We start from the raw sequence: 25,995 nt of genomic DNA, 5'->3' as shown, positions 1-25,995 counted from the left end.
AATATTTCATGAAGTGGCTTGGACAGCAGACATAAAAGTCTACATATATATCAGTTCATTATAGCTTTGACTGTCGACACTATATTCCTTGTCATCCAAGTATTAGGAACTATAGGCCTCACTTGCAAGTAACATCTACATTAAGAACCTCAGAAACTGAATTTCCAATGAGCTTTCTGGGGTGTCAGACACTAACAGCTCCAATATGTAATTCCTATTTATGAAACAACAGCCACTTCATTAAACTCCATATAATTACATACAGAGAAACCGACGCTTCTGATAATGATTATAGAGAGCTATTAGGGAAATCTGACTGGTAGTAAGCTTCAAGGGATGGTTGTCCCAGTGATTTTTATGGCACAAATACAAAGAAATACTGGACAAAATAATTGTGGCACAAACTTGCCACTGGAATAGAAATGCCAAGGCATTTACAGTGCAGGGGGAGGTGTCGCACAAGGGGATACCCCCAGGTAAATCAAGATGGCTCTATGTGCATGGGTCTGATACCAGAAGTGGCCAGCATCTTTGCACAACACTGCAGCGTACATCTAGAAGACATTAATGTCTAGTCTGCATATGATAAGTATGGCACACAAATGTATGGCTACTCTCTGCAGTGCAGGGCTTTATAAGATCCAGCTCCAAAGAGAGGGTACCTCTACACAGCACAGGGCAGTCCGTGTAAATATACCACCTTGAGTTCCCCCCCCCCAAATTAACTCTGTTCACCACATTGTGGAGTGACTAGTTTGGAATGAGTTAGCTTTGGAAGAGAAAGCAAAATAGCTATGGTAATGTGGATCTCACTCCCAGATCTGCATCAGTTCAGATCTATGTCTTCACACCACTGCACTGCAAGGTGCGTTTTCCTTTTTCTCTGCTTTGCCTGTATTTTGCCTGTCTTTGAAAGCACCTGTGCTTATGCCAGTGTCAGGGAGCTTCTCAGAATGTCACCATTGGAAGCCACAGACTTTTATGAAAACCAACAGCAGTGACTGCAGCTACATAACGATTTCCATTGCTCCTCTAAAACAATTTGCACTTTCGACAGGGATAAGTGCTACAGTCATAGAACTTCTAATATATAATTAAAAGTGCTGTTGTTTGGGGGGGGGTTGAGTTTTATGGATTTTTTTGGCTTTTTTTTTTTTTTTAATCTCAGAGAACTGTCTTGGAGAGAGATCAATAATTTATCCACGATGCCTCTTCATCTCAGTATCAGCGTTAGCGAACTAGTAGATAAAACTACATGAAGACATCAGATGTGTAAATTATTTAGTTGTACTTTACCTAAAGCATAAGCACAAAAGGTGGTAAAAGCACTGAACAGCCACACCCAGGTGGGAACAAGTCCAGGACTGGTACCTGAAACAAATCACGTAGTGAGTCAGCGTAACAGTGGTTAACATCAAAGAAATCCACCAAGATAGGCATATATATACAAACAGGCTGCCACTGATCTGCCCACTAAGTCAAACAGACTGAAATAGTTGGGTTTGACCTCAAGTTGTCAGTGAGCTTTATCAAAGAAGCAATGATCAGGCTGCTAGAATGTGTTCACACCATAAAGGAGAGAAGATAAGGCAGAGGTTTTTTGGTCCTGAAATTACTCTAGTACTGCACAAAATAATGATAGTAACCCCCGCAAAAATTTTCACAGGTCATGGGAAGAAGACTATCCAGCCACAAATTAGTTAATGTTTATGTAATAGCTAAGTATTAAAAAAAATGTACCTTTCAAGCATGATGATTATTATTAGTGCCAGTGTGGGGTTTGTGTAGCACTTTTACCATACAGATGGAACAGGAAATTTTTGTCCTTAGGCTAGGACAGGTATTAGCACCTTTTTTTTGTCCTTGAAAAAAAGGAAAAGAAAGCTGAATTGGACAGAACCCAGGGTTCTGTTATTGCTCTGCTGAGACGGTTATTGCTGTTCTTTTAAAGAAATCAATCCTTTTTCCAAAAAGCATCCTATTTAACTTAAACATAATGCAATAAGGACTACACCAGCACTAAACAACTGTAAGTGCAAAGCCCTCTCAGCTTTCTGGCATTGGCATCGAACACAGGGAATACTTGGACACAGAGGCGTGCCCTTGCTGAACAGGGAGATGCAGCACCTATAGCAGTGCCCGGATCACCTTTTTCTCCATACCTCATATTGCCACTCCGAAAGAAAAGATGGCAATTCCTGACTCCTAGCTGCGAATTTTCAAACTGTAGAATGAAAACCAGCTGTCCAGGAAATTAAGTCTTTTATTCCTGATCCTAGGTATGGGATTGATATATGATACTCAAAAGGCTCATTAGGTTGCATGAACTTTTTCTATTGATTGGGAAATGATGGGCGCTGTTCTCGTGTGGAATCAAGAAGAGGCTTGCAAACTACACAAGAGGTCTCAACTCTAACAGACTTAATCACCATTTCAAATGTCTTCAAGTTCAATGTGTATCTACTGGGAATGTGTCAAGATAAAACTACCCCACTCAAAGGTCTGTGCTGGATGCTCTTTTATTACAGAACTTGGTAAATATCAGTGGCGTTGATTAAAAAAAGCAAGTGTTTAAAGATGAGGCCAGATAACTACATAACATGCTGGTCCTGAAAACTTAATGCTCATAGAGGATTATTTTTGAACCAAAACTGCTAGCAAGTATCCATGCCTCTAGAACTGTTGTGACAAATCATAGAATCATTTAGGTTGGAAAAGACCTTCAATGCCAAACAGTACCTCCTGAACCTAATCACAGGGATAAGAAATTAAAGGCAGCAAAAAAACCCAAACATAATTGTTTCTGAAAATAAAAGTGTTAAGTCTTCACCAAATCATCTAGTTTAAAGAAAAGCTAGGCTGTTTATATATCACCCAGGAGATGCTTAATACTTTCTGTAGGCTCCAACACCTGGTCTGAGAAGCCCAGAACTGAATGCATCCCTACACTGAGGAGCAATCAGCTCCAGAAAGCATTTGACTTGGTGTGCCATGAGCAAATAATCGCCTTGGACTTTGAAAGTCAGAATTGCAAGAGACATTTATTTAGAAACTATTTCTTCTTTGTCTAGAAGCAGTCTTGAATGGGGGGAGGTGTGATTAATGAAAGGGAAATTAACTCAACCAGGCACAGGTTTAGGTATTAGGAAACATGAAACCAATGAAAACGTTATGAAGAACATTAGGGTAGTTTTTGGCCCTGTATTCAAATCCTGAAATACACTTTTAATAAAATGAGGTATTAATAGACTTCAAGTAGCACATGCTGAAAGCCATATTTAGGGATGAAATTAAATAGATTTTTCAATAAAATTATCTAAATTTATAATGCCAGGTGTGAGGTTAGATCCTCCTATATGCACATGGAGCCTCATTAATGAGTAGAGGATTCAAGTATCTGATACCTCCTCTGTATCATTCAGGAGTATGACATAAGCAGCTCACTAATTACAAAAAATAACAACACGAAATTATTTACCTGAGGCAGTGTAGTCCCAGTCATAAAAAGATATTAGAAAATAATTAACTAAAATCATGACAAATCCAGAGAATGTTAACAGGTTGGGAGCAATCCACAAAGGCACTATCTGTTAAAAAAAAAAAAATATCTAAGAAGTAGTATATTTCAAATCATCAGACCTATTTCAATTAAATATTTTATATTTTTTATCAGGAAAGGAGAAGCCTGTATACAACACCAGCAGTGGTCAGATTTGTGCATATTTTCCCATTTTCAAATTAACATACATTTTTCATTTCTGAATTTTATTTTCAAATGTAATCCTTTTGCCTGATCTTTGTGACTGCAGTAAAAATGTCATTTAAAAATGTTGTATTTCCTGTGTTATACATTGTCCTTATTTTCCGAGTCACTGAGGAATGCGTCTTGTGATTACGTGTATCGCAACTGAAAGAAGGCTGCAGCACCCCAGTGTGGTAAATCAGCATCCACATGGCAAGTTTTTTTAAGCATTCTATTCCCACACTATAATAGGGAAATCTCTTCTAAAATATGTCGATATTTTCCAACTCTAAACATCAACTAATATGAGACACTGAGTGCATTACAGTTTTAGATTCAGAAGATCTCCCTGTTACAAGCAGCTCCCTACTTTAGATAGTAACTGTCTGCAGGGTCTCCCTCTGTAGTCGTAAATTATAAACACTCCATTAATTCATTTTACTTTGTAGAGTGCTGAAAAGGACTCTGTCTTCACCTAAGCCTCTAATTCTTTATCCTGTTAACCATTCTCAGCTCTGCTTTCCCTGCGGTTTTAAGGTATTCTTACACTGCAAGAGGGATCCCTTTTGGTAACATCTTCCCACGAAACAGTTTCTTCCAAATTTAGACAGAACATATTTGCAGAAATACTAATTATTAACCACTACCACCACTCAAACACAGTATCAATATATTCAAAATATAAACATACCAGAGGCTTATAAACAAATTCTTTGGACTGTTTAAGGACTGAAAAGGTACATGAAGTACTTTGACACAGTAAAATATTACAAAACAATATTAAAGAAATAAGTTAAATTTAAGTTTTGAAATCAAATGTTTTGTCAATTTCTTCGGTCCGGCTAGATGGACAGGCAGGTGAATACATATTAATTTATATACATCTTTATATTTCCTCTAGCCTATTACTACATGAAAAAAATGCATATAGAATTTGAATGCTTGGACTGATTAATTATCCTGACTAGATCCTCTTTTTCTACCATTGAACAATTCACAATATCCAGGAGAAACTGTGCAACTGATGTTGTACAGTGTAAGCTTTCAAAAATCAGAGGAAAATTCCTGAATATTTTTCAGTTACATTTCTTAGATCTTTTCTTTAATAATGTCGGGGAAAATATTAAATCTGATAGTTGCTTTCCTTATGACCAGGATTTTATCACTAATTTTAAAATATTTTATGTCAGCTTTTACAATATTTAAAATACATCACAGAATGCATACAGTTACAGTAAAAAAAATTAACATACCTATCATTCTCAGCCTTCAGAAGCCCAACTCTAAATCCCTAGGAACAAGTGACAGCAAATGTTCCCTGAAGCTCCTTTAGGAGAACACCTAACGAAGGACGAAGCCTTCACTGCATGGTCCCCTCTTCTTACATTGACTGCACATCCAGCATGCACTGACAGTGGCACATCTCCTAAATTTGCTACCTGGGGATGCAGAAACCTTGTAAGATGGAGGCTTGGTATGAATCGCCTGCTGTGGAATTTATCTGATGTCTGTGACCTTACGTGAAATAAGGACAGACACTGAAGAAATTCTAGACTGGCATCTTTTAATCTAAAACTTGCATCAAAATAGTGCATCAAGGCAACCTGTGGATGAACCATTTACATGGATATATAGATGCCATCCAATGTATTGTTTTAAAATGACTGATTTCTCCTGTACGACTCATAATAATTGTTGACTATTAAATGAAGTGTAGCGCCATAAGTGTCTGCTTTCTAATTAAGCTCATCATTCTAAATAGTCACAATGTTATTGTTAAGTTATTACAGGAAATAATCTATGCTTACACAGTGCAAACACGAAGATGTTATTTTAACCCACTTTCTTGGTAACATCATGCATTTTAAGAAGGAATTCATCAAAGGATGTTGTTATATTTGCAACCCCTTCAGTTCATAGACATACCATGAAAAACAGTTACAGGAGATCTATCCTCAGGAAAACAGCCTCTCCTGCAGTTAAACCCCTACATGCACTCTTGAACCTTACTGAACCTAATCTGTCTAGGTATTTGGAAAGTATTCCAGTTGCAAAATCCCTTTTATTATATTTAATGACCCTTATTCTTTTGGTTGACATTATGCTACCATCACCCTCTCTCACAATTCAAAAATTACCGGGTGTTAAAAGATTAACTTCTTACACATGTTGGGAAAACACAGCCTGAATTTACTAGTATCCTATAGAAGGATATGTTACAACCTTTATAATCTCATTAACAAACAGTAGAAATCTAACACACCAATGTGCTACATTATTAATACAACTGGAGGTGCCACTGGCAAGAAACACATCTGCTCTCCGGCAAAACCATTTTATGCTTGAACCTTTTAAAAAACTTTCAGTTCCACAAAATACTAACTGATTCCTGTTTTAAAGGCTCTACATCCATTTATGCTAAAAGCCTTAATACAAACAGCAAATGTTTTAATATATGAACCATCTATTTGGATAATAAATGCTAAAATACACATATTTATATAAAGCTCTATTCAAACTTGAAATATTCCTTAACTAAGTCCCTTGAGACCGTGAAAATTCTAATCATATCCAATTCTAGTGATAAAATCGAAGTTCATAAAGGCAATGGAGAGGGGGTTAATTGACTTCAGTGAAGCTGGCACACACCTGTGTATCCCAGTGGGGTTTCCTCCTTTTCCTCTCATTGTCCTGCACAAATTTGATTTCTCATGAATACAAATAGAGGAGGAATATTCAATTTGTGTAGCAGCTAAGTAATACTACCCATTATCTGTCAGAGATCACATGATTGTGTTTTATTATAAAATACAAATCTTAATTAAAGGCAAAAAGACAGAGCTCTGAATTCATTAAAGATGAAATACATACATCTGCATAATCAGAATAGTTCTAAATGACATGTAAAGAATGTTACTCTGTAGTTTCACATAGGTGTTACTATAGTTTCATACAATGTGGAAAAGCCACCATGGACAGGAGTTACCTCAGAGTACTTCAAGCCCATTACAGAATCCAGACATGAAACATTACCATTCACTTTCTGCTTTAGCACCACATTCAACATGTTTCTGAAGCACATAAATACAAAAATCACACTTAAACTGACACAGGCACATGACAATATAAGAAAGATGTCCTTGGAAAAGGAAAGAGAGGAAGGTAATGCTTAGGATTTCCAGGAGAATTTCTAACTTAAATGCACAAATTCTTTGCTTTCCTAGCATCCCCACCACAGGTAAATGAGCAGGGTTATGACAACGTGTTTTCAGTTCTTACGTGTGTCACATCCCAGCTCATAAATTCCCACATCTTCTCTAATGTCAGGCTCTTCTTAATTTCTCATAACATAGGAAACATCTTCCAATGAATTCTGTGTTATGGAATACAGAGAAATGTGTTGCTATTCAGACTAAACTGACCTATGAGAAGCCAGACCCAAATCCCAGGACTCTGTTCTCATAGATTTGATTATTTTATTTTTTTTTTCATGGCTCTGAATTTTAGGTTGATATTTTTAACTCCTCTAGAATATGGTAAAAACAGTCCCTGTGTAATGTTTATTTTCACCCGATTAGAAACTAAAACTAATTGATTCATATCTGCAAATGGGCATATAAGGATGTCTGAACTGAGAGAAATTATTTTTCCCAGTAATCAAGAAACACACTTTACTATCCAGTTCTGAATGAACATATTAGATGCAATGTATCCTCTTTAAAAATTACCCCACCTTTATTATATCTCCCTATTGCAATGCACTGTTCTATTTAGATAGAAATAACATGATACATTGTAAAATGTAAATTCAATATTATATGCTAGATCACAGATTATAGTCTAGAGCATGCTCATAGCCCAGTTATAATGCTTACAACAGGTAGAAGCTATAAAATATCAATGATGAGTGAATGCATTCAAAGCTTCTCCTACTAAAAATAAGACTTTATCACATTTATTACAATACCACTGTTTTACTTACACTTCAAGAGAAAAAAAGTATTTTGGGGGGAAGAGATGAGAAGAATTTTCTTGGATTGAGTTTGGAACAACAGTCACTGCCACACCTGGTTTCAGTATTCCAGCCAGGAAACAAACCATTCTAGCAGCTTCCATTCCTACTAATACTTTACAAATAATTAAATTTTGGCCAATAAGTTTGGTGTTGTCCCAGTTCTCTAGGAGCAACCAAGGTGATTCTACTGCAATTCCCATTACATGCTGCTTTGACCTCTGCAGCTGAGAATTCCCAGCTCCTCTGCAGGACTCTGATTTTACCTGGCAGTATCTTTTAACATTAGAATGCCTACTTCTAGAAAAGCTGAGAGCATTATAATTTCCCTTTAAACACTTGTGATACACCCTTGAAAATAATCCTGTAAGGCTCTTGCAGCAGGAGACAAAGCAGAACATTCATTGGTGTATCTTCAGGGTTCAAACCAAACGAAACGCCAAGGTACAGGCAGCACCTGCACCCACTCCCAGCTTTTGAAATAGGTTTTCAGTCCTGTGCTCTGGTTTGGGTTCTCCTCCAGCAAGAAGTGAACAAAATCATGCTTACCTAAAATTTAAGGAGGTTTAAAAAAATCTAAAGAGGTCACATTTTAATAGGATCTATCACCCTGTCCTACACAGATGGTCAAGAATGTTGCTTTTCTTCTGGGAAAACCCTGCAACCATTAGAAAAACTTCTCTCCAAAGGAGGCTTTTCATTGATAATACCCTCCCTTCAATTTGATAGCAGACTAATACCCATAGATCTCCTAAACCAAAGCACAAATGCACAGTAAAGTCTCTGCTCATCTCCCACGCCAGACTTCAGAGTGCTGGGCGGGTTTTTCTGCCTCACTGTTTTCCTCAATATTATGATGGGAAAGAAAACAGAATCTCTGAACTGAATTATTGAATTCAGTTTCACATCTTTGAATTGTTTTTCTCTCACACCACATCCGGGTTGTTTTTTAATTCTTAAGTTAGGTCATATAAACACTTTCATGAAATCACATTGAGGTTATGAACAAAAGATTATGATTTTCCTGCTGTATCAAGCATAAGCAATACCTGAGTTACAGAACTCAAACATGGCAGATCCCACAAGCGCTCTGATCACATACATCCTTTTTTGTTTGCATAAAGGTTTGTTTTCAAGTCTGCTCCAATCTAAATATTTCCTCTAACGATGCAGAAGTCATTGTTTCCTTGGAGATCAATAAAGTTCATAGTTATTTGAGATACAGCTTTTTTTTGCCAACAAGAGCAAAACTAATTGTGAGGTTTTTTTAAAAAACTGCAGACAATAATGCATTCAAGAGATGCCATCTTCCAATCGTTATGGTGATCATGGTAACCGCTCTCCTATTCAGCTTCTTAAGAGAAATGCCTAGCTCTCTTGAGCAAGTACCCTTGGGAGAAAATGAGACAGCACTTGCATAAAATCATGTGCACAGCACAGAGATAAAGGCTTGTTGCTGTTAGGCAGCATATGCTGCACAAAAATAATTTGTACTGAGTAAACCCTTCCATGTCTGCAAAGCTGTTTAATGAAAGATGTAATCATGAAAGGTGTAAGAAAGGAAAGGATGCCTTTTGCATAGCAATCAGAAAAACAGAACCAACTTGTTTTTCTAAAAAAAACCACCTCAAAATGCAAACATCCTCATCCTAAATATAGCTATATATCTGTAACATTTGCTTTCTTTTATACAGTTGTCTTAATTTCAGCGTTATTAACCAATACCTATTTTTAAATTAAAATACATGCTGTATTTACAACAAATTCTTACATTATCATGTGATATTTCTATTAAATTCTTACCTTAATAATTTTGTTCCAGATGGGCTGCATAATATATACAGATAAAGGATTTGTATCCACAGCACTGTACTGTGAGGAAAAAGAGCAAACATGTTAAAGCACTGAACAATGCATATTTTTCCCTCACTGTATATCCTTCAGCATCTGAGAACAACCACTCTGAGTGCGACTGGTGTAAATTTATTTTATTCTTATGACCATTCATCCAATTTTAATTTAATTTAAAAGCACTGGTATGATTTGCAATTACCTTGTTAGCAACTCTACGTACTAACACAAAGGTTTCAGCTGGTGAAATGGTAAACAGTTCCCTAGCCACATTTTACTTCTAAATCCTTATTCATTTTACAAGTTATCCTGTAAGACTGTCTTTCTGTGATATATTGGATTTCATATCTTTATTTATACTACCAGTAATGCAGTCTGAGCAGAGCTCATTGCTAGTATGTAGATTAGCTAGTGCATATGGAATATGGTCATAAGTAGATATTATCTCTCAGAGATGCACAGCATTTGACATAGTTCACAGCTGCATTTGCATTATGTTAATTAATGTAAGGCAATGTTATTATAAAAATAAGCACTAAAATAGTGTAGTTTCTTACCACAATAAAATTTACCTATGGGACAGACTTGTAAAAATATTGTACATGTTTTACAAATTCCCGTAAATACATATCTGTATCTTTTGCAAACAAAATATTTCAGAAATCCGAGCCCACCCCAAACTGCTGTTATCTACTTCCTCCTCAGAGGACAGTATCGAGTTTTATCCTGCCTTGGGACTGCAGAACACAGACACAGAACAATCTGCAGAAGAAGGACCGTAACTGCTAACACCACTCACAATGAGGTTCTTGAGCCCTGGTGGGTCCACAGTGGAAGAAGTTAGTCATCAGCGGGACGGTACATGTAATTCTTTCAGACATTCTTGGACTTTGAAAGTGCATACATGGTTTATGTTGTTAACACAATGCATATGACTCACATAAAGATTCAGATACCTCTGCATACAGCATCATTATGCTGTATGCAGCATTATCCAAACATCGTGTGCGGATAATGGAAATAAGATAAGGATGTGTTAGACCCCAATTTGTTGAAGCTGTTCACATGCAAGAAGAGCTGGTGACAGAGGGGCTTTAATTTCACCTAATTTCAGCTAACCGCCAATTGTTTTCTCTGTAGTTAATTTATTGACACTTTTAGCCAACTATCCTTTGGATGACATTGCACTCTGGAAGTACCTGTTTCAAGTCATTAATTACCAAAGGAGCCTAGACACTTGTCTTAAACTTAGGCACCTTTTAGGTGACTGAAGTCTGGCAGGATTAATCTCAGTTTCAGTATCCCCATCTCCAATCTTTTACACACATGCTTAACCTGCATACATCTGAGCTAAGAGCTTCCAGTGGACAAGTGCAAGCAGAACAAAAAAGCAATGCAGCATGCCTCGCATTTTGAATGCACACTCTATGACTTTTCATCTAATCTTTCTGAGGATATCAGGCTATGGAGTGCTAATTAAGAAGTCTTCCACACATTTCCTTTTCCTGTCTGCATACAAAGGAGACGTTTTAATTACCCTCTGGACAAAACAAAGCATTTGCACTGTTATTTTGTAATTTCTGGTTAAGTTTTAATCACAGATAATTAATGTAGTATGTTTGTAAAATCATTATATCACAGCCACCTGTTGTGAAGGCATATTGGCAAATATCCAAGAAATCACCTATCAGCTGCTGGTCAGAGTGGGCAAACTAACTTTCCACAGGGAATAAAATGTACGGTTTAGTGAAGTGTGTATCATTGATCTTTTTCCTAAAAATACTGGAAGTGTCACTTCAGCATATAATTTTTCTGCCACCCATATTATTTAAAACATGACACGACTCCGTCATCAACAGCTTTTCTGCCAGTATGTATATTATAATTCCAATAATACATTACATCAGAAAAAAATAATTTGCAGGTGAAACTAAAGTTTTCACTATACTGTATGTATTTGCAGCTCCAGATGCTGTATTTTATACAGTATCTTTCAAACATTGATTATTACAAATGATAGATCTTTTGACAGTCCAGCCTGCATGCGAATTGCAGTCTGAACTGTCTGTGGGGTTTGCTTATATTTATGTCAAAAATAACAATACCACCAAGCCATACAATACCTCTGCCAATAGAATGGTACTTAACCTACATGAGAACTATGGAAATCCTCTGAAAATTAAGCAAATTCAAACTATCGATTATCACTATCGAGGTTCCAAGTAACCAGGAATCTGCCCATAGTTTCGCTGTAGCTGTTGCCCATTCCCTTACCTCAACTGGTATTCAAAGACTATATGAGGTATGTTATAATTTGCTGACCGGCAAATTCAATGAGTTCAGGCATACCTGAATAAGAATGCACAAAGGTCAAAGTATGTGACCTTCACTCCTGCTCCTGCTTTGTCTTTCTCCTTCTCCCCTCTACTCCAAACCTTCAAAGTCATGAATAAAATCACAAAACCCTACTTAAACACTACCACTGAAATGAGACCTTCTACTCAAAGTACTCACTGGCTGTCCAGAACTATTACTTGCTCCTAGGAGAAAAAAAAAGGAAAAATAATAGCATTTATTTTAAATTATTTTCTTATATAGAAATTATAAGAGATTATGTAGGGATTATATAATTTATGTATTTTCTTAAATAGAAAATTTAAGAGATTACATTTTCCAACATGTCTCTGTATAACAGACATGAACATAAGACAGAGTCAGCTTTTCGTTCACTTGGTTTCCAAAGTCAAGCATCAAAAATCAAAACAGTCCTTATTAAAAAAAAAAAAAGTAGAATTAAAGCCAACTTCTGCCACCTAAAGACATTTCAAGACCCATCACACTTCATATTGCTCATTCCTGTGTCTGTGGCTGAACCGTGGTCCTCTGGGTGGGGAAGGAATGTTCAGCAGATGTTCAGAACGATGGAAATTTGCTCTTCCCTCATCAGTAATCTGCTTTAGCCAGACCAAAGGAAACACCCATGGAAAAAAAGCATTCTGCTAGTTTTCTGTCATGGCAAAACCAAAACTTGACAAATAAAATCTGCTATACAGTTTAACACTCTGCTCTGTTCTGCTCCCAAGAAGCTACTAACCTCAAGGCCATGAAATCTCAGGAGTTTAATGTTCATGGCTGCTCAGAAAAGCAAATTACTGAGTAACATGCTCACATTACAATCAATGAACATGAAAGCGAGAGTGCACTGAACCTGATGTAAAAAAAGTACTGCCATTTGCTATTGCTATCGCATAATTCTGTCTTTTTCAGGGCACTTAAAAGACAGAAGTGGAGGATAAACCTATTGGAAGTTTTAAGTGCAAGACTGATACGACTGCTAAGCACCCCCCAACAAACACCTTCTGCACTAGAAAAGGGATGTTGATTGTCCTTATACAAAAAAAGAAGGGCCTGGATTAATCAGAAAGCTTCCATTAATTATTTTTAAAAGTAGCTGTAATAGCTGGGGGGGAACAGCAGTAGTGAGGGGATAGGAAAACCAGCATTAATTGACTCCATCTTACTCCCAAGTTCAAAAATGCTTCTGCTGGTTTTTTTAAATAGCTGATATCTCCTTGAAAGCCATCTGCTTTCCCTCTCTGGATTAGTAATAGCTTCCAGCAGAGCTAGAAATGAGAATACAGACAGCAGACACATGCACACATACATGTTGACTCCGGTGGCACATGTAAGATGTGCTTTTATTGTGTGTTCCTGCGTTTTAATCTCCATCCAGGGGATCCAGCACAGCATCAAGTCTGTACCGGTCATCTGTGTTAGAGGGAAGAGGAAAAATGAGAGGATTAAGGTGAAAGGAAGAAAAAAGGTATAAACAGTAAGAAAAGTAGAGAGTAAGTAAAGAGAAGTAATTGAGAAAAAAAAGAGAAAGAAAAATGAGCCAAAGCAAAGGTTTGGCTACACAAAAGGCAGACAACTGTTCTGGAGTGGCAGAGCACAGCCAACCCACCTGTGGGTCAAATGCTCTCACAGTGAGCAAGGTCTGCACTGCCAAACACAAGACCAATGGTACCCTCTGGCTCATATCCACACCGCTTTGAAATACCTCCCCTACTGCAAACCGGTCACTTCCACACCTGACAGCATCTGCTAGAGGGGTGTGGGGCCTCATTATCTGGCCCTGCACACCTAACACCATTAGCACCTTTCATACCTTTCGAAGTATCCGAAACAGTCTGGAGACTACACTCTAACCCAGAAATACAGCATTTTCAGAGCATGGAAGCGAGCACTGCATGTTGTGCACGTTCAGAAATCCAGATGACCACATTGGGAGAGTGCTGAGGGATGGCAAAAGCCAAAAAAATTGTACATACTGCCTCCAAAACGGACTATTTAAAAACAAAGCCTAGCTATTCTCTTGAAGAGACCTTCTGGAAAAGAACAAAGAACAAAGAACCAGGGAGAGAGCTAGCCATTTATCAGAGCAGATAGCTGGATCTTCACTGGGTTCCCTGGCCCTCTCCAGTATTGCACTGTGGAGGTATCCCAAGAAATTAAAACTTTGGAATGACTACAATGAAGAGAAGAATGTAAAGCATGTTTACCAAACTTGAGAGTGAGGACAGAAAGCAAGCTGCAAGAAATGCAGTTGCATTAATTGCTGGGAGGTACTTGCTTAACTCAAGCTGCTCCTTACGCTAACAGACTATTCCTTTCCTGTACTTACATTATCTTATTCCAGGTAGCACTGTACTGTGCCATACAGTCATATACAATCAGAGAAACAGAGTAAAACTGTTGTAAATTGCTGGCATCAAAATGACTCCATAGGTTTTAATTTCATATTAGTAGCAACAAATTTGCAACACTTTCCTGCCCAGAAATGACAAACTTAATTTTTTTATTAAATTCATGAATCAGCACATGATTTATTATCTCCACTGTATATGGTGAAAGACTGAGGCACAGGTGGGTTGTGATTTACCCTCAGAGTATATAGCAAAGGACACAGCCACAACATTGTTAGAGGTGTCATACACATAATTGTACTGATAGGGCAAGAGGTAATGGGTTTAAACTGGAAGAAGGTAGATTTAGATTAAGTATTAGGAAAAAATTCTTTACCGTGAGGATGGTGAGACACTGGAACAAGTTGCTTCATTCCTGGAAGTGTTCAAGGCCAGGTTGGACGGGACTTTGAGCCACCTGATCTAGTGGGAGGTGTCCCTGCCCATGGCAGGGGGGTTGGAATGAGGTGACCTTTAAGGTCCCTTCCAACCCAAACCTTTCTATCATTCTATGAATTCTATGATAGTTTCAGTATAAGCAATACTAGTTTATTCAAATAAAGTCTGCCCATATTGGTTCACCTTTATAATTGGGTTCACTTTTACAAGAGGAAATAACAAAATCTATTAAAAATGTAAAGGCTGAAAAGCTTCTTTCCCAGACATGTTAATGTTTAAAACAGCTATACATATCAGACAATAATCACATTTTAGGTTGCAATTTATTGACTATATGGTTCTGTGATCCCTCAAATATTTAATGTGAAGTTAGATGCCTGTTATAGAAGACTACGCTAGCTGTTCCGACATGGAAAACATGAGAAATATCTAACAATGACATAAGGACTTGGATGAAGAACATAAATATTGTGATACCTGCCGCCCTCTTCCCACAAGCAAACTCAGGCAGGTCAGGCACAGGTATGGAAGAGCCACAGCTGTACCTACGTGCTGGTGTTCTAACAACTCAAAGGTTTTGCAGGCTTGGGCAACCTCCTCTTAAGTCAAGCATTCATTTACATAACCCATGAAAAAAAAAAACCTCTATTAGGAAGCAATACTTGGCAAAACAGCAAATGATGGAAAAGGGTGAGACATGTAAAGAAGTTACTACGAGATAACCAAGGGTTTGCCCCACAATGCACCACAGCAGATATACCTATGCATGTCGTTACCTCATGATGAGTATTTGATTAACTGAGGTAACCTCTGCCTAAATGTAAAAGGATTAGGTAATTTATATTTTCTGTGGGAGAAGCACCATAGTGAGAGCAGATCAAATGCAGTAAGTTTCCCCTACACTTTATTATCACTCTCAAAGTAGTTCAAAGCGTTATCAAACTTTTAAAGTGCTATCAAAGTTCTAAATGACCTTTGAACCTGTAGTCATTTACATCTGTTACAAATGAATGAAGAGAGGAGGGGGGAAACAATTTTCTTCTCCTCCTAAATTAACTTTTCACGAAGATAATTCAAGACAGCCTAAACCAGCTGTGAATCAATATAAAAAATTCAAAATAGGCAAAATTACGGTCTTTAAACAAGTGATCTATTGAAAATAATAGCTCTGCAGACTGGTTTTCCACAACATTTGCATGATGGCGTATTTCGCCACCTGGACATCTACTGATCGCTTCTCCAGCACATATAAATGTGAGCTTGTCATCATTTGGCCTACACTTATACACAGGGACCTACATCACAGATGGGAAATTTTGAAGGATCTGGTGGTGGAAAAGGTTTGAAAAATTGGTGTTCCACAGTGTATACTTGAAATAAAATAAAAAAGATTTAAGCAAGTGGTGAGGTTTTACCATCAACCATGTATGACCCAGCTAACCCGCCCCAGGGCCAGCACAGCACTGGCAGCCCCTTCCCTGGGTGTTCATGGGCAGAGGCTCTCGGGGTGTTGAGGCCAGCACCTGGGTCCCAGCCCTGGTCCCTTTGGAGCTTTCAGCCAAGCTTCTGCTGGTGGGACAAGACGGGCTGCCAGGCCCTGCCCTACCGCCCCAGGGCTCCCACCACCCCCAGCCATCACGGCACCCTGACAGCTACCAATGCCTTCCTACGGCTTCTTTTATCACATCTCCTCCATGATTATGCCATTTCACAATACCTGTGTTTTGTAACTGACGGACAAGTTGGTAGGAGGAATGACGATGGGTTGGGTGAGGAATATTCTTTTTTGCATTAGATGAGGGGGGTTGTCTTTTTGAAGGCTGCAAAATGACCCTCCCGATCCAGGGCATGAACCAGTCGCTATTGAAGAGAGCTTGGTGGGAACTCTCCCTTCTGGGCAAGCTATTTCGTACTTATCCAACATTACCTTGCCTTCTGTGGTATCTCACACTTCTGGAACCACACAAAAATTAAAGAAAATATTGAAATTCTGACACATGTGGTAACAATTCTCCATCCACCTTTCAGATTCCTAGAATACATTTAACACATGGGGTTTAATTCCACTTTAGATATGTTTTTACAGGTTTGTAGACGTTATGGGACACAGTCTTGGGTTTTAACAAAAGCTTCACAAAGGGAAAGAAGAGAAGTACACTATAAACAACAACAGAGCTATACAACATTGTGGATGTCAAATTCCAAATTTTCAGCAGTTTAAAAGTGCTGATGTATTCCAAAACACAGTCCTGTTATTTCTAATAATAAAATTATGTTATATCATCATTTAGTTAATTATTCACAAATAATAGCTTGGATTTTGCATCTCCTGTTGCTTAAATAGTATGTCTACCTTGCCTTTCCCCCCCATCCATATATATTTTTTTTATTATTAGGTTGCTGATACCTTAGCCCAAGACATTTAGGGCTGAAGCATAAAACATACAAGTAGAAACTAAAGAACAGGGTTTGTAATTTAGCCTGGAAAAAAGTAGGTGGTAGTGGGCATGTAATCACATCCTCAGATGCAAACGCTTTTCTTCTTGGGGTCTAAGGTTATGGATTGTGTTACCCAATGGTTGCGCTGTTTGTACTAGGGCTGGATGTAGTTGTACTGTGAGGAAACAGGCTGCCTGAGTTGGGCTCCTGAGCAGTTCCCTCCCCCCTGACTTTGTCTGCCCGAGTTCCACAAGCCTGTGCATACCTACAGCTAGGATATGGTTAAATTGTCCTTCCACCTTGAGCTATTCCTAGTAAAATACTCAAAACACAATCTCAGGGTTTGGGCAACTCAACAATTCTGGTTGGTATTACTAAGTCAGGAGGAAGCTGTTATTACGCAAACTGCTGTCCTGGGGATGCTTCTTTGTAGATGCACTGAGCCACACCACACGCCACATCCTGTCACCTAATGGAGGTTATGTATGAACCCATGTCCATGAGGCACATGGAGTTGTGGGTCAGGATAGACTGCTCTTAGGGGGTCATGCCTCCTAGTGGCACATCCCCTTGCTTGCAGAGCAGCGTCATGGCCTCAAGATCACAGAATCATGGGTTAGGATGACAGGACAATTCAGGTCAGAAGGCACCTCAGCAGTCCTTCCTCCTTCTCAAAGTAGGCTCAGCCAGGAGCTCAACCATGTGCTTGGTGCTTTATTCAGTTGTGCCTTGAAAAGCTCCAGGGATGGGGACCACACAACCTCCCTGGGCAACCTGTGCTACTGCCTCGGTGTTCTTGAGGAAAATCTTCTCCTTATATCCAGCATGAATATGTCTTGCTTCAGCTTGCGCCTGTTGTCTGTTGTCTTCCCATCATGCACCATTATAAAGAACCTGGCTCCACCTTCTCAAGGACTTCCCCATAGGTACTGGGGGGCTGCTGCTAGGTGCCCCTGAAGATGTCTCACCTCCAGGCCCTCAGCCTCTCCTCACAGGACAAGTGCTCCAGCCCCAACTACCCTGATGGCCTCCGCTGAACTTGCTTCACTTTGTTGACATCTTTCTTGTACTTGGAACCCAAAAGCAGACACAGTATTCTAGATGTGGCCTAATAAAGGGGGATAATTGCTTCCCGCTTACTTCATGGGCTGTGCAACCGTTAATACAACCCAGGACGCTGTTGACCTTTGCTGCCAGGGCACATGGAGGGCTCAGTGTCCAGCTTCTTGCTTACCACAACCCCATTTGCCAGGAGTAAAGGGCTGATGGATTGCAGATAAGTTGGCTACCTACGCTTGAAATGTGGAATCTATGACAGACATCAGAGCCACACTACAACTGAGAGAGAAGCACATTTTGGAGCAAGACGTCATAACGTGCTGACCTCAACAGTGAGGTTCTTGCTTAGAATGTGAGACTAGACAGACCTGATTCTTTACTGACAGGGCTGTAAGCACCTAGACGAGAGAGAGGTGGAGAGGGGTAACATTGGAAGTCAACAACCACTTTTCAGTCATCAGTAGTTATATTAAGGATGCTATCTAACTTGTCTTCAATAAAAGGCTTTGTTTAGTGGGACACGTTCAAACGCTTAACAACAAAGCCAAAATGATGCAACAGAACACAGAAATGCAATTAAATATTGAGCAAGGGATAACAGAAGGCAGATGCACATTTGTTGCTGTACAGGAACAAAGGTAGAGGCTGGGCCCAGACTGATGAAAGTACAAATCCTCCTAAAAACCAGAACCTGCATGCTCTCAAGGAACTGCACAAAAAGATCTTTAACTATCCCTGTTCAAAGAAGCTCTAACAAGGCAAGTAAGTTGATTTCTCTGTATTTTGTGTGTAGTCTGGTCTTTTGGAGTTGGTAAAAGGAAAGGACAGGAGGATTCTGTGCTACATCTCTTTGTGTGCGTGTACAAACACGTGTTCTCAGAGGTACTGGCAGCCCTTTAAAGATCAAACAGTAGACCAAATTCCCACACAGCTGGCGCTCTCCCAGGATGTGTACCTAAATCTCTGGGGAACTGAAAGAAACCACTCTAGGCCCAAAAGGGCAGACAGATTATAAGTGGGTTGCAGTTTTCATAAGGGATACTAAAGTTGGGTTCTGTAACACATACACTAAACAGTTGTGTTATCTAGCATCCTGACACACGAGAGGAGATAATTCAGTCAGATGCAAAAGCTCAGTTCCTCCCTCTATAAAACAACCCTTACACGAATGGTTCCCCTAGATTTACAACAAGTAACGCACATCCAAATCACAAATACATGTTTGCAATTAGTCTTCTATTAAAACAGAGAATAAACAAAAATAGATACATATGAATACATAAATGTGTATCCATGCATATCCTACACACAAAAATCCAATAAGCACTGCAGAACACTAACATCTCTTGAAAAAGCAATAAAATTAAATTATGTGGTTGGTATTTGCAGTTTCATGAGATTCAACAAGGCAACAACTCCTTATATCCAGCATATTTATCCCAAAAGTGATCTAATTCACTTTTTAAAATTCACGAGCATAATGTGGCACTCAAAACCACATACAATTACACCATCATTGGGGAAAAAGTCCTGCAGCAAGTAATATTAAATGTAGCATCGCTGTGATGTGATTTCATTATGTTGTTGGCTCATTAGCATATGGTATGTAGAAGGAAAATAATGATTACAGAGCTCTTGAAATGCCACATTAATGTCAGCTACCATTACAACAGGATGAGGAGTAAGAAATGGTGTGCGCATGAAGATGGTCTTTCAGAATGACGTAATACAGTTGGCCCACAACTCTTCTACACATGAATACAGTGACAGAAAATGTAAGGGTAATGAGTGATTTTTTTCATTTCACATATTGTTCAACAACTTTTAATTACAACCCTAGTCTTCCATTCCATCAAAGTAACATGAGGAAGACTGCAAGATTTTATTTGTAGAACAATGGGCTGTTGACTCACTGGTTTTACAGAAGGTGGAGAATGTTAGTTTTCACTGCCTCAAATACTCAAGGGCATTATTAAAGTGGTTTGAAAAAACTAACTGCAGCAGATAAAACTGATGATAAAATGCTTTTAAATAATATTTGGAATTAAAAATTAGGGGGAAAAAACCAAAAATGCCATCTGCAAAAAACACTGTATAATAAACATGTATGTACTCAACGTATATAAAATTGTCCACATGCAATCATGAACAATATTAACTGTCTTCTAAGGAAGTTCCAGATAAATATGCAAATGAAAGCCTCCCGTCCTAAACTTTCAAAATCATGTAAAATCCTTGTGCTACTACATTTGAAAGCAAAACTCCTGTTCAATCAATGTGAGCAGAACCCTTTCTGTTTCTAAATCTCATAGTTACACAGGTAGTCTTGGAAATGTGTAAAGACTTAACAGAAATCCAGTCTCATATCTGGATCAATCCTGAACTTCCAGAAAGTAATCTGCTAGATTATACCCAACACACTTTGCTCTTCTGGTATAAATCAGTACCAGAGAAACAATCAAGCCTTGAAACATATCATCATATGTCTGACCTTGTTTCTCAAACCTACCAAAATGAGGACTGGGATGTAACCTGAGAGGTCTTCTACTCCAGCACCTTCATCTAATGCAGGATCATGTTTAGTAGACATTCGGGAAGCAGATCAAGTTGCCACGAGGTAATGAGCCTATTGCTTGAGATAAACGACCACGTTGGCACATTAAAATAGAACACATTATCCAAAACTTCGCTAAAAAAGGTGTAAGCAACTGCTTATTAACACTCAGACTAGATTGTAGGTCCTCCCTCAGGGAAATTAAGCCACTTCTTAAGACTGATAAAATGATTCCACAATTCCCCTTAGTACCTGTTCCAGCAACCCTTATGGACACAAGACTGACGTAGCATCCACCTTAAATTTTAATTTGCGCAGCCAAAACTTATGTATGGTCTTTCTTTAAAGGGGGATACATGAAGGCTAGGTGGCTGTTAGGCTCTCACTCCGGGTACTTCGACTGTTTCTCACAGTTAATCTTTTCTAAGCATCTTAATATTCCTAATGCCATTCTGTGGATTGTAAACTGTGTGCCAAAGCAAGAAGGACATGTTATTCCAGCTGATACCTGATCAGTACCTCAGCTGCAGGAGTATATGTAACCTTTTGACTTATCTATGATACTTCACAGTTAAAAGCCCAGCCACAATACTGCTGACACAGTGATCCCCAGGTACCTTTTTTGCAGTCTGTTGCCTCTTCCTTTATGTTTGAAATGTTGATTTTCTTTCCCCTAAGCACCGTACCTTGTTTACTGAATTTGTTCATATTGATTTCTGGCCATTATATCCCTTTTTCAAGAACACTTTAAATCAGAAACCTATTCCTCAAAGTGTTTCAGTATCACATGAAAATTTTACAAGAGTAATCCCCCTTCTGTCAATTAATGAAAGTATTGAACAGCAACAGTCAGGACAGAGAGACAGCTCTGTAGGTAGCATCCCGTTTGACAGAACCTCCTACTTGGACAGAGAACTTAAAATTCCTTTTTAATGTGTTTCCACTTCAAACTGATTTCATCTTACTTACCTCTATCTACTTTACTTATGAAAATGTGGGACAATATCAGAAGTCTCACTGAAATGAAACCACATATACCTAAATTCACTGCCACTCTCTCCCCCCCATTTTCTCTGCACAGGGAGTCACCCTCTAAAAAATGGCCTAAGAGGACAGAAGCAGTGTGGATGCACCAAGATGAAAATATGGAACCTTAGACTTTAATTTTTCATTTTCATTTTCATCTTATATTTTTTAAATCATATTTTCCAAGACCTATCCTTTGAGTCAAGCTTCTGTAGTTTGTCCTTAGATCTCTTATTCTGAAAGAGGATAAGATGTCAAAGTTTTCTGGCTTGGAAAACCTCTGCCCATAGGTGCTGTAGAAAAGCTGATTTGAGGCAGATTTGCAAGGGAAATCCTAAGATTGCAGTGATGTGAAAAGGCAATGGCAAGAAGAGCTTATCATTAACATTACTGCATTCTGGTGAAGAGGATAAAAATAAGAACCAAATTCTGGTTTATTTGTACTCATCACCTGGCTGTCTCAGAACTGCTTATTTACATCAGAAACCCAAACAGGCAGAAAAAAAAGCAGCTGTGCAATTCCATGGGTGCTCCTCTAGAACTGCAAAATGGTGATAAGAGAAATAAAAAAAGTAGAAATGACATGACCCAAGCCCTACAATTACAGTTGGTTGCAGCTTTTCAGCTGTGTCGCTCCAGATCCTAGGAGACAGGACAAAATCCAAGTAACACTGCTTCTGCTCTTCAGTTGCAGCAAATCACTTCAGCATACAACTATCCTGAAATCAGTACCTGCCCACCTGACCCACAGGCAAGAAGACGGCAGAATTAACACAACAGCAATACCCAGGGTTGCGTCTGAACTGTCCCATCATCACATCTCCATCTGTTCTCAGTGCACATTTGAGCAGAAAAAAGAAAACTGAATCTCTGAATCCCCATTAACATGAAGAACAAATGGAACAGATTTGTAAAGTGAAACAACTAGCCCTAAGGATCTGATGTCCATCCTGTAAGGATTTCAGGAGGTTTTACACTGAACCGGTTCCAGCATGATACCATGGACTGCATGTACTGGGTGTACTTGTACATTCCTAGTACATCTGGTTTAGGTTCATTCAAAGGGAATGCATTTTGTGTGCTGTGGGGTCACTCTGTAATGTAAACCAAAGCTTAGTAATCGAGGAATACTTGTTTCAAAAGCATAATATACACGGACCTGACGATGCTAAAGGGTGCTGAAGTCTTTGCATTCATTAGGTCTGCCGTTCCCTTTGCAAGGAACCGTACTGGTTTTGTTGCCAAGGCCCTCCTCCCACTGCAAACAGGAGACAGACAGTGCCCGAGACATACAATTGAAGCATTCATGGCAGAGAAATGAGTTCAGCTGTGTGAAAATTTTGAAAATTGCACAGTACTTTTTTCAGGCCAAATTTACCTTCACAAAAGGAGTGGATGACACAAATTATTTTTTTAAGCTGCATTATGATCAGCTCCTGGATCAGTTCAGCAGATAAATTGTGCAAAGTATGGAGCATATTAAGCCACTGATACTAGTACAAATACAATGCTGCAATGTGATGGACAATGGAGAGGTGGATGTCCCTAGGCATGCTTCAGGCCTGGAAGCAATACCTTGTTTTAGCTCAGTATTGAACGTGTGCTAATGAATCCTTTCAGAGACTATCTAGCTCTTCACAGGGCTGGCCCGTGTATCCCTCCACAGCACTGTAGGGCTAGGTCCAACAAGGAACACGCTACAGAGAAAGCCAGGTGGTTGTAAAAAGAGATAACCTGTGTCTGCTGGGCACGGTGACCAAGTTTAGTGCCAGTCCTGTTGAGTAGGCAGCAGCAGTCTCCTCAGAGGGGCTGGGAAGCTGAAGGAGCAGGGTGAGGTGAGGCCCTAAGGCTGAAGGGGAGAACGGAGGAGATGGCAGCCAGAGGACAATAAGAGGCTGAAGAGCATGTGTCAGGCCAGGGAGGCGGTGACAACAGAGCTGTGGTTGTGGTAGCAGCCCAGACACAGGAAGGTGAGGTGAAGAGGCGGGGAGGAGATTGCGGCAGTGATTAGTGTCTCTTTGCCTCTCCTTGCTGCACTCCTTTTGCATTTTTGGAGGACTTTAACGCACTGTGAGCAGCACTTCAGGAATGGGCCACCTGCCACATCCTCCTGCAATCTGGAGCACCAGGAAGATGGCGCAGAAACCCCACCAGCTCGGCAGCAGCTGCATTTCTCTGGGTGTAGCCTATGTCATTTGGATTGACTGATTGGTTTGTTTATTTATTTCCAGGATGTCCCAGTCCCAAGTCACCTCGGATAATAAATAACAAACTACTTGATTCCACCTTTCTAAAACCTGAACTTACCATGGTTTTCCAGATCATAGTTGAACAGATACTTCTCAAGTGTGTTGGCTGATTGCTGTGATTAAGAAAACCACTTATTTTCTGCCCTTTGCAACGTTCCAAAAAAACCCCAAAGGAATTTTAATATACTCAACTAAAACATTTTATGCGATTCTGTCTTTTGGTAATCATTTGTCCTGTAATTCGTAAGTACTACACAATGTTACCAGTTTTAAAAAAAAAGTTATTTTGATTCTTCCCCATCTGCACTTGTTTGAAGCTACTTTCATTCAAGTGGTAAGGAAGAATGCAATAAAAGTGTTCCTTGTATTTGTACTACAAACTCAAATATTTCAGGAAAGTTACTTGAATAACATCTGATTATGCTAAAAATAGCTTTTTATTTTTCCTATGGTGATCTCAGTCAAGCCTGCGGCTCCACTGTTCAAGCACAGGCCTGCGCAACTTACGCCCAGTGGCCAGATGCAGCTTGCAGCATGTTTTATCTCGCTCATGCTGGAGACGCACAAACAGGTTGGTACATTTTAACAAGCTGCTGCGCCTAACACATTCCTAGTAAGTGACTTTGAGAAGGCTCCTAAAACCGCAGTTACTCCACCATCCTTCACATCGCAGTGAGCAGGCAGAAGTGCTGGTCTGGGGAAGGGAAGGGCTCGGTAGGAGCAGGGAGAAGCAGAGTCCCCTGGTTGGAAGCCAGGCTGGGAAGGCACATGATAAAAGCAAGAAGGCAAGAAGCACGGTGAGCCCAGGGTAGGGACTGCTTTGGAAAACCTAACATAAAATAAAATGTTGGGCATTGCGCTGGTGGAAGCCGGTGTGCTCCCCACACTTTTAAGAGGGAATGGGCTGAGGGCGTGTGAACATGATAGTAGGGCCCACCTCAGACACAGCTACAGCACCTGTGGGTAATCCCTGAGACCGCACCTGCATCATTCTGGGAACAAACCCAGGTATCTCACACAACTGCAACACAGCACTGGCAAATCAAGATATCGAATGACCCACCTATTCATCTGAATTCTGCAGGCCTGTCATTTCCAAACCTGAGGTTCAGTTCAAGGTGTTGTGTGTGTGGTTTTTTTTTTTAAGTAAGCTTTTCTTTCTGTCTTTCTCATTTAGTTCTCAAAGCCAAAGCATTCCAGTGTACCAAGAACATGGATGGAGCCAGGCAAGCAGGGCCAATGCACACTCCCTTGCAGAAACAATTACTCCTAAGCCGTGCTTCAATCCAACCCGCACGGCTTTCACAGACGTCGCTACTCAAAAGACCCAGTTAACTTCGTTTCCACCGGGACCCGCCGCTCCGTAACCACCCCGCTCCCACCCCGCCCCAAGGCAGACCCCGGCCCGCTGAAGGCCACCCTTGCGGGCGGGCGCAGCCGGGAGCCGCGGACCCTCCGGAGGCGGCGGGGCCGCACGCAGAGCGGAGCGGGGCTGGGCTGGGCGAGCAGCCGCGGCAGCCCCAGCACGCCAAACCGGCGGGACCCAGGGCCGCCGTACGCCGCTGCCTCAGACCCCCCCGCCGTTACCTTGTACTGGCGGAAGCCATCCAGCTGCCGGCCGCTGACATACCGCCACATCGCCGCGCCGGGAAGGCGGCCGGGGGGGACGGATGGAGGCGGCGGGGCCGGGGGCGGGCGGAGGGAGGCTCCCCGGCCGCGCCCCTCGGCGCGGCCGGGGAGCCTCCCTCCGCCCGCCCCCGGCCCCGCCGCCTCCCTCCGATGTTTTATTTTAAGTAACGTGTTTTAGAAACGGGTGACAGTGAGGATTAAGGATTTTACTGCCCTTTCCCCCCCCCAGCACCGACCTGCCTCTTTCATCTCTTTATTACAGCACCCGCACCGCGTCGCAGCACGCTCCA

At 40.2% G+C, this 25,995-nt stretch overlaps 1 protein-coding gene across 2 annotated transcripts in view; it reads right to left on the bottom strand.

Moving 5' to 3' along the window:
- The window catches only part of LOC119144294 (ethanolaminephosphotransferase 1-like), a 59,915-nt gene extending 34,144 nt beyond the window's left edge, over positions 1-25,771 (bottom strand). For both annotated transcript variants that reach the window (XR_005103044.1, XM_037379431.1), the window contains exons 1-4: positions 25,664-25,771; positions 9,558-9,626; positions 3,479-3,587; positions 1,297-1,371 (exon numbers count right to left, since the gene is read on the bottom strand). Coding sequence is in view for 1 of the 2 variants with exons in the window: in XM_037379431.1 (XP_037235328.1) it covers positions 1,297-1,371; positions 3,479-3,587; positions 9,558-9,626; positions 25,664-25,714 (304 nt within the window). In the remaining variant the exon portion in view is untranslated. The remainder of the gene's footprint in view (positions 1-1,296; positions 1,372-3,478; positions 3,588-9,557; positions 9,627-25,663) is intronic.
- Between the last annotated feature and the right edge of the window lie 224 nt (positions 25,772-25,995).

The sequence above is a fragment of the Falco rusticolus genome, chromosome 3, assembly GCF_015220075.1.
Source record: "Falco rusticolus isolate bFalRus1 chromosome 3, bFalRus1.pri, whole genome shotgun sequence".
NCBI classification, from domain to species: Eukaryota; Metazoa; Chordata; class Aves; order Falconiformes; family Falconidae; genus Falco; species Falco rusticolus.
Note: the sequence above shows the minus strand (reverse complement) of the source record. Positions and strands in the feature narration are given on the sequence as shown.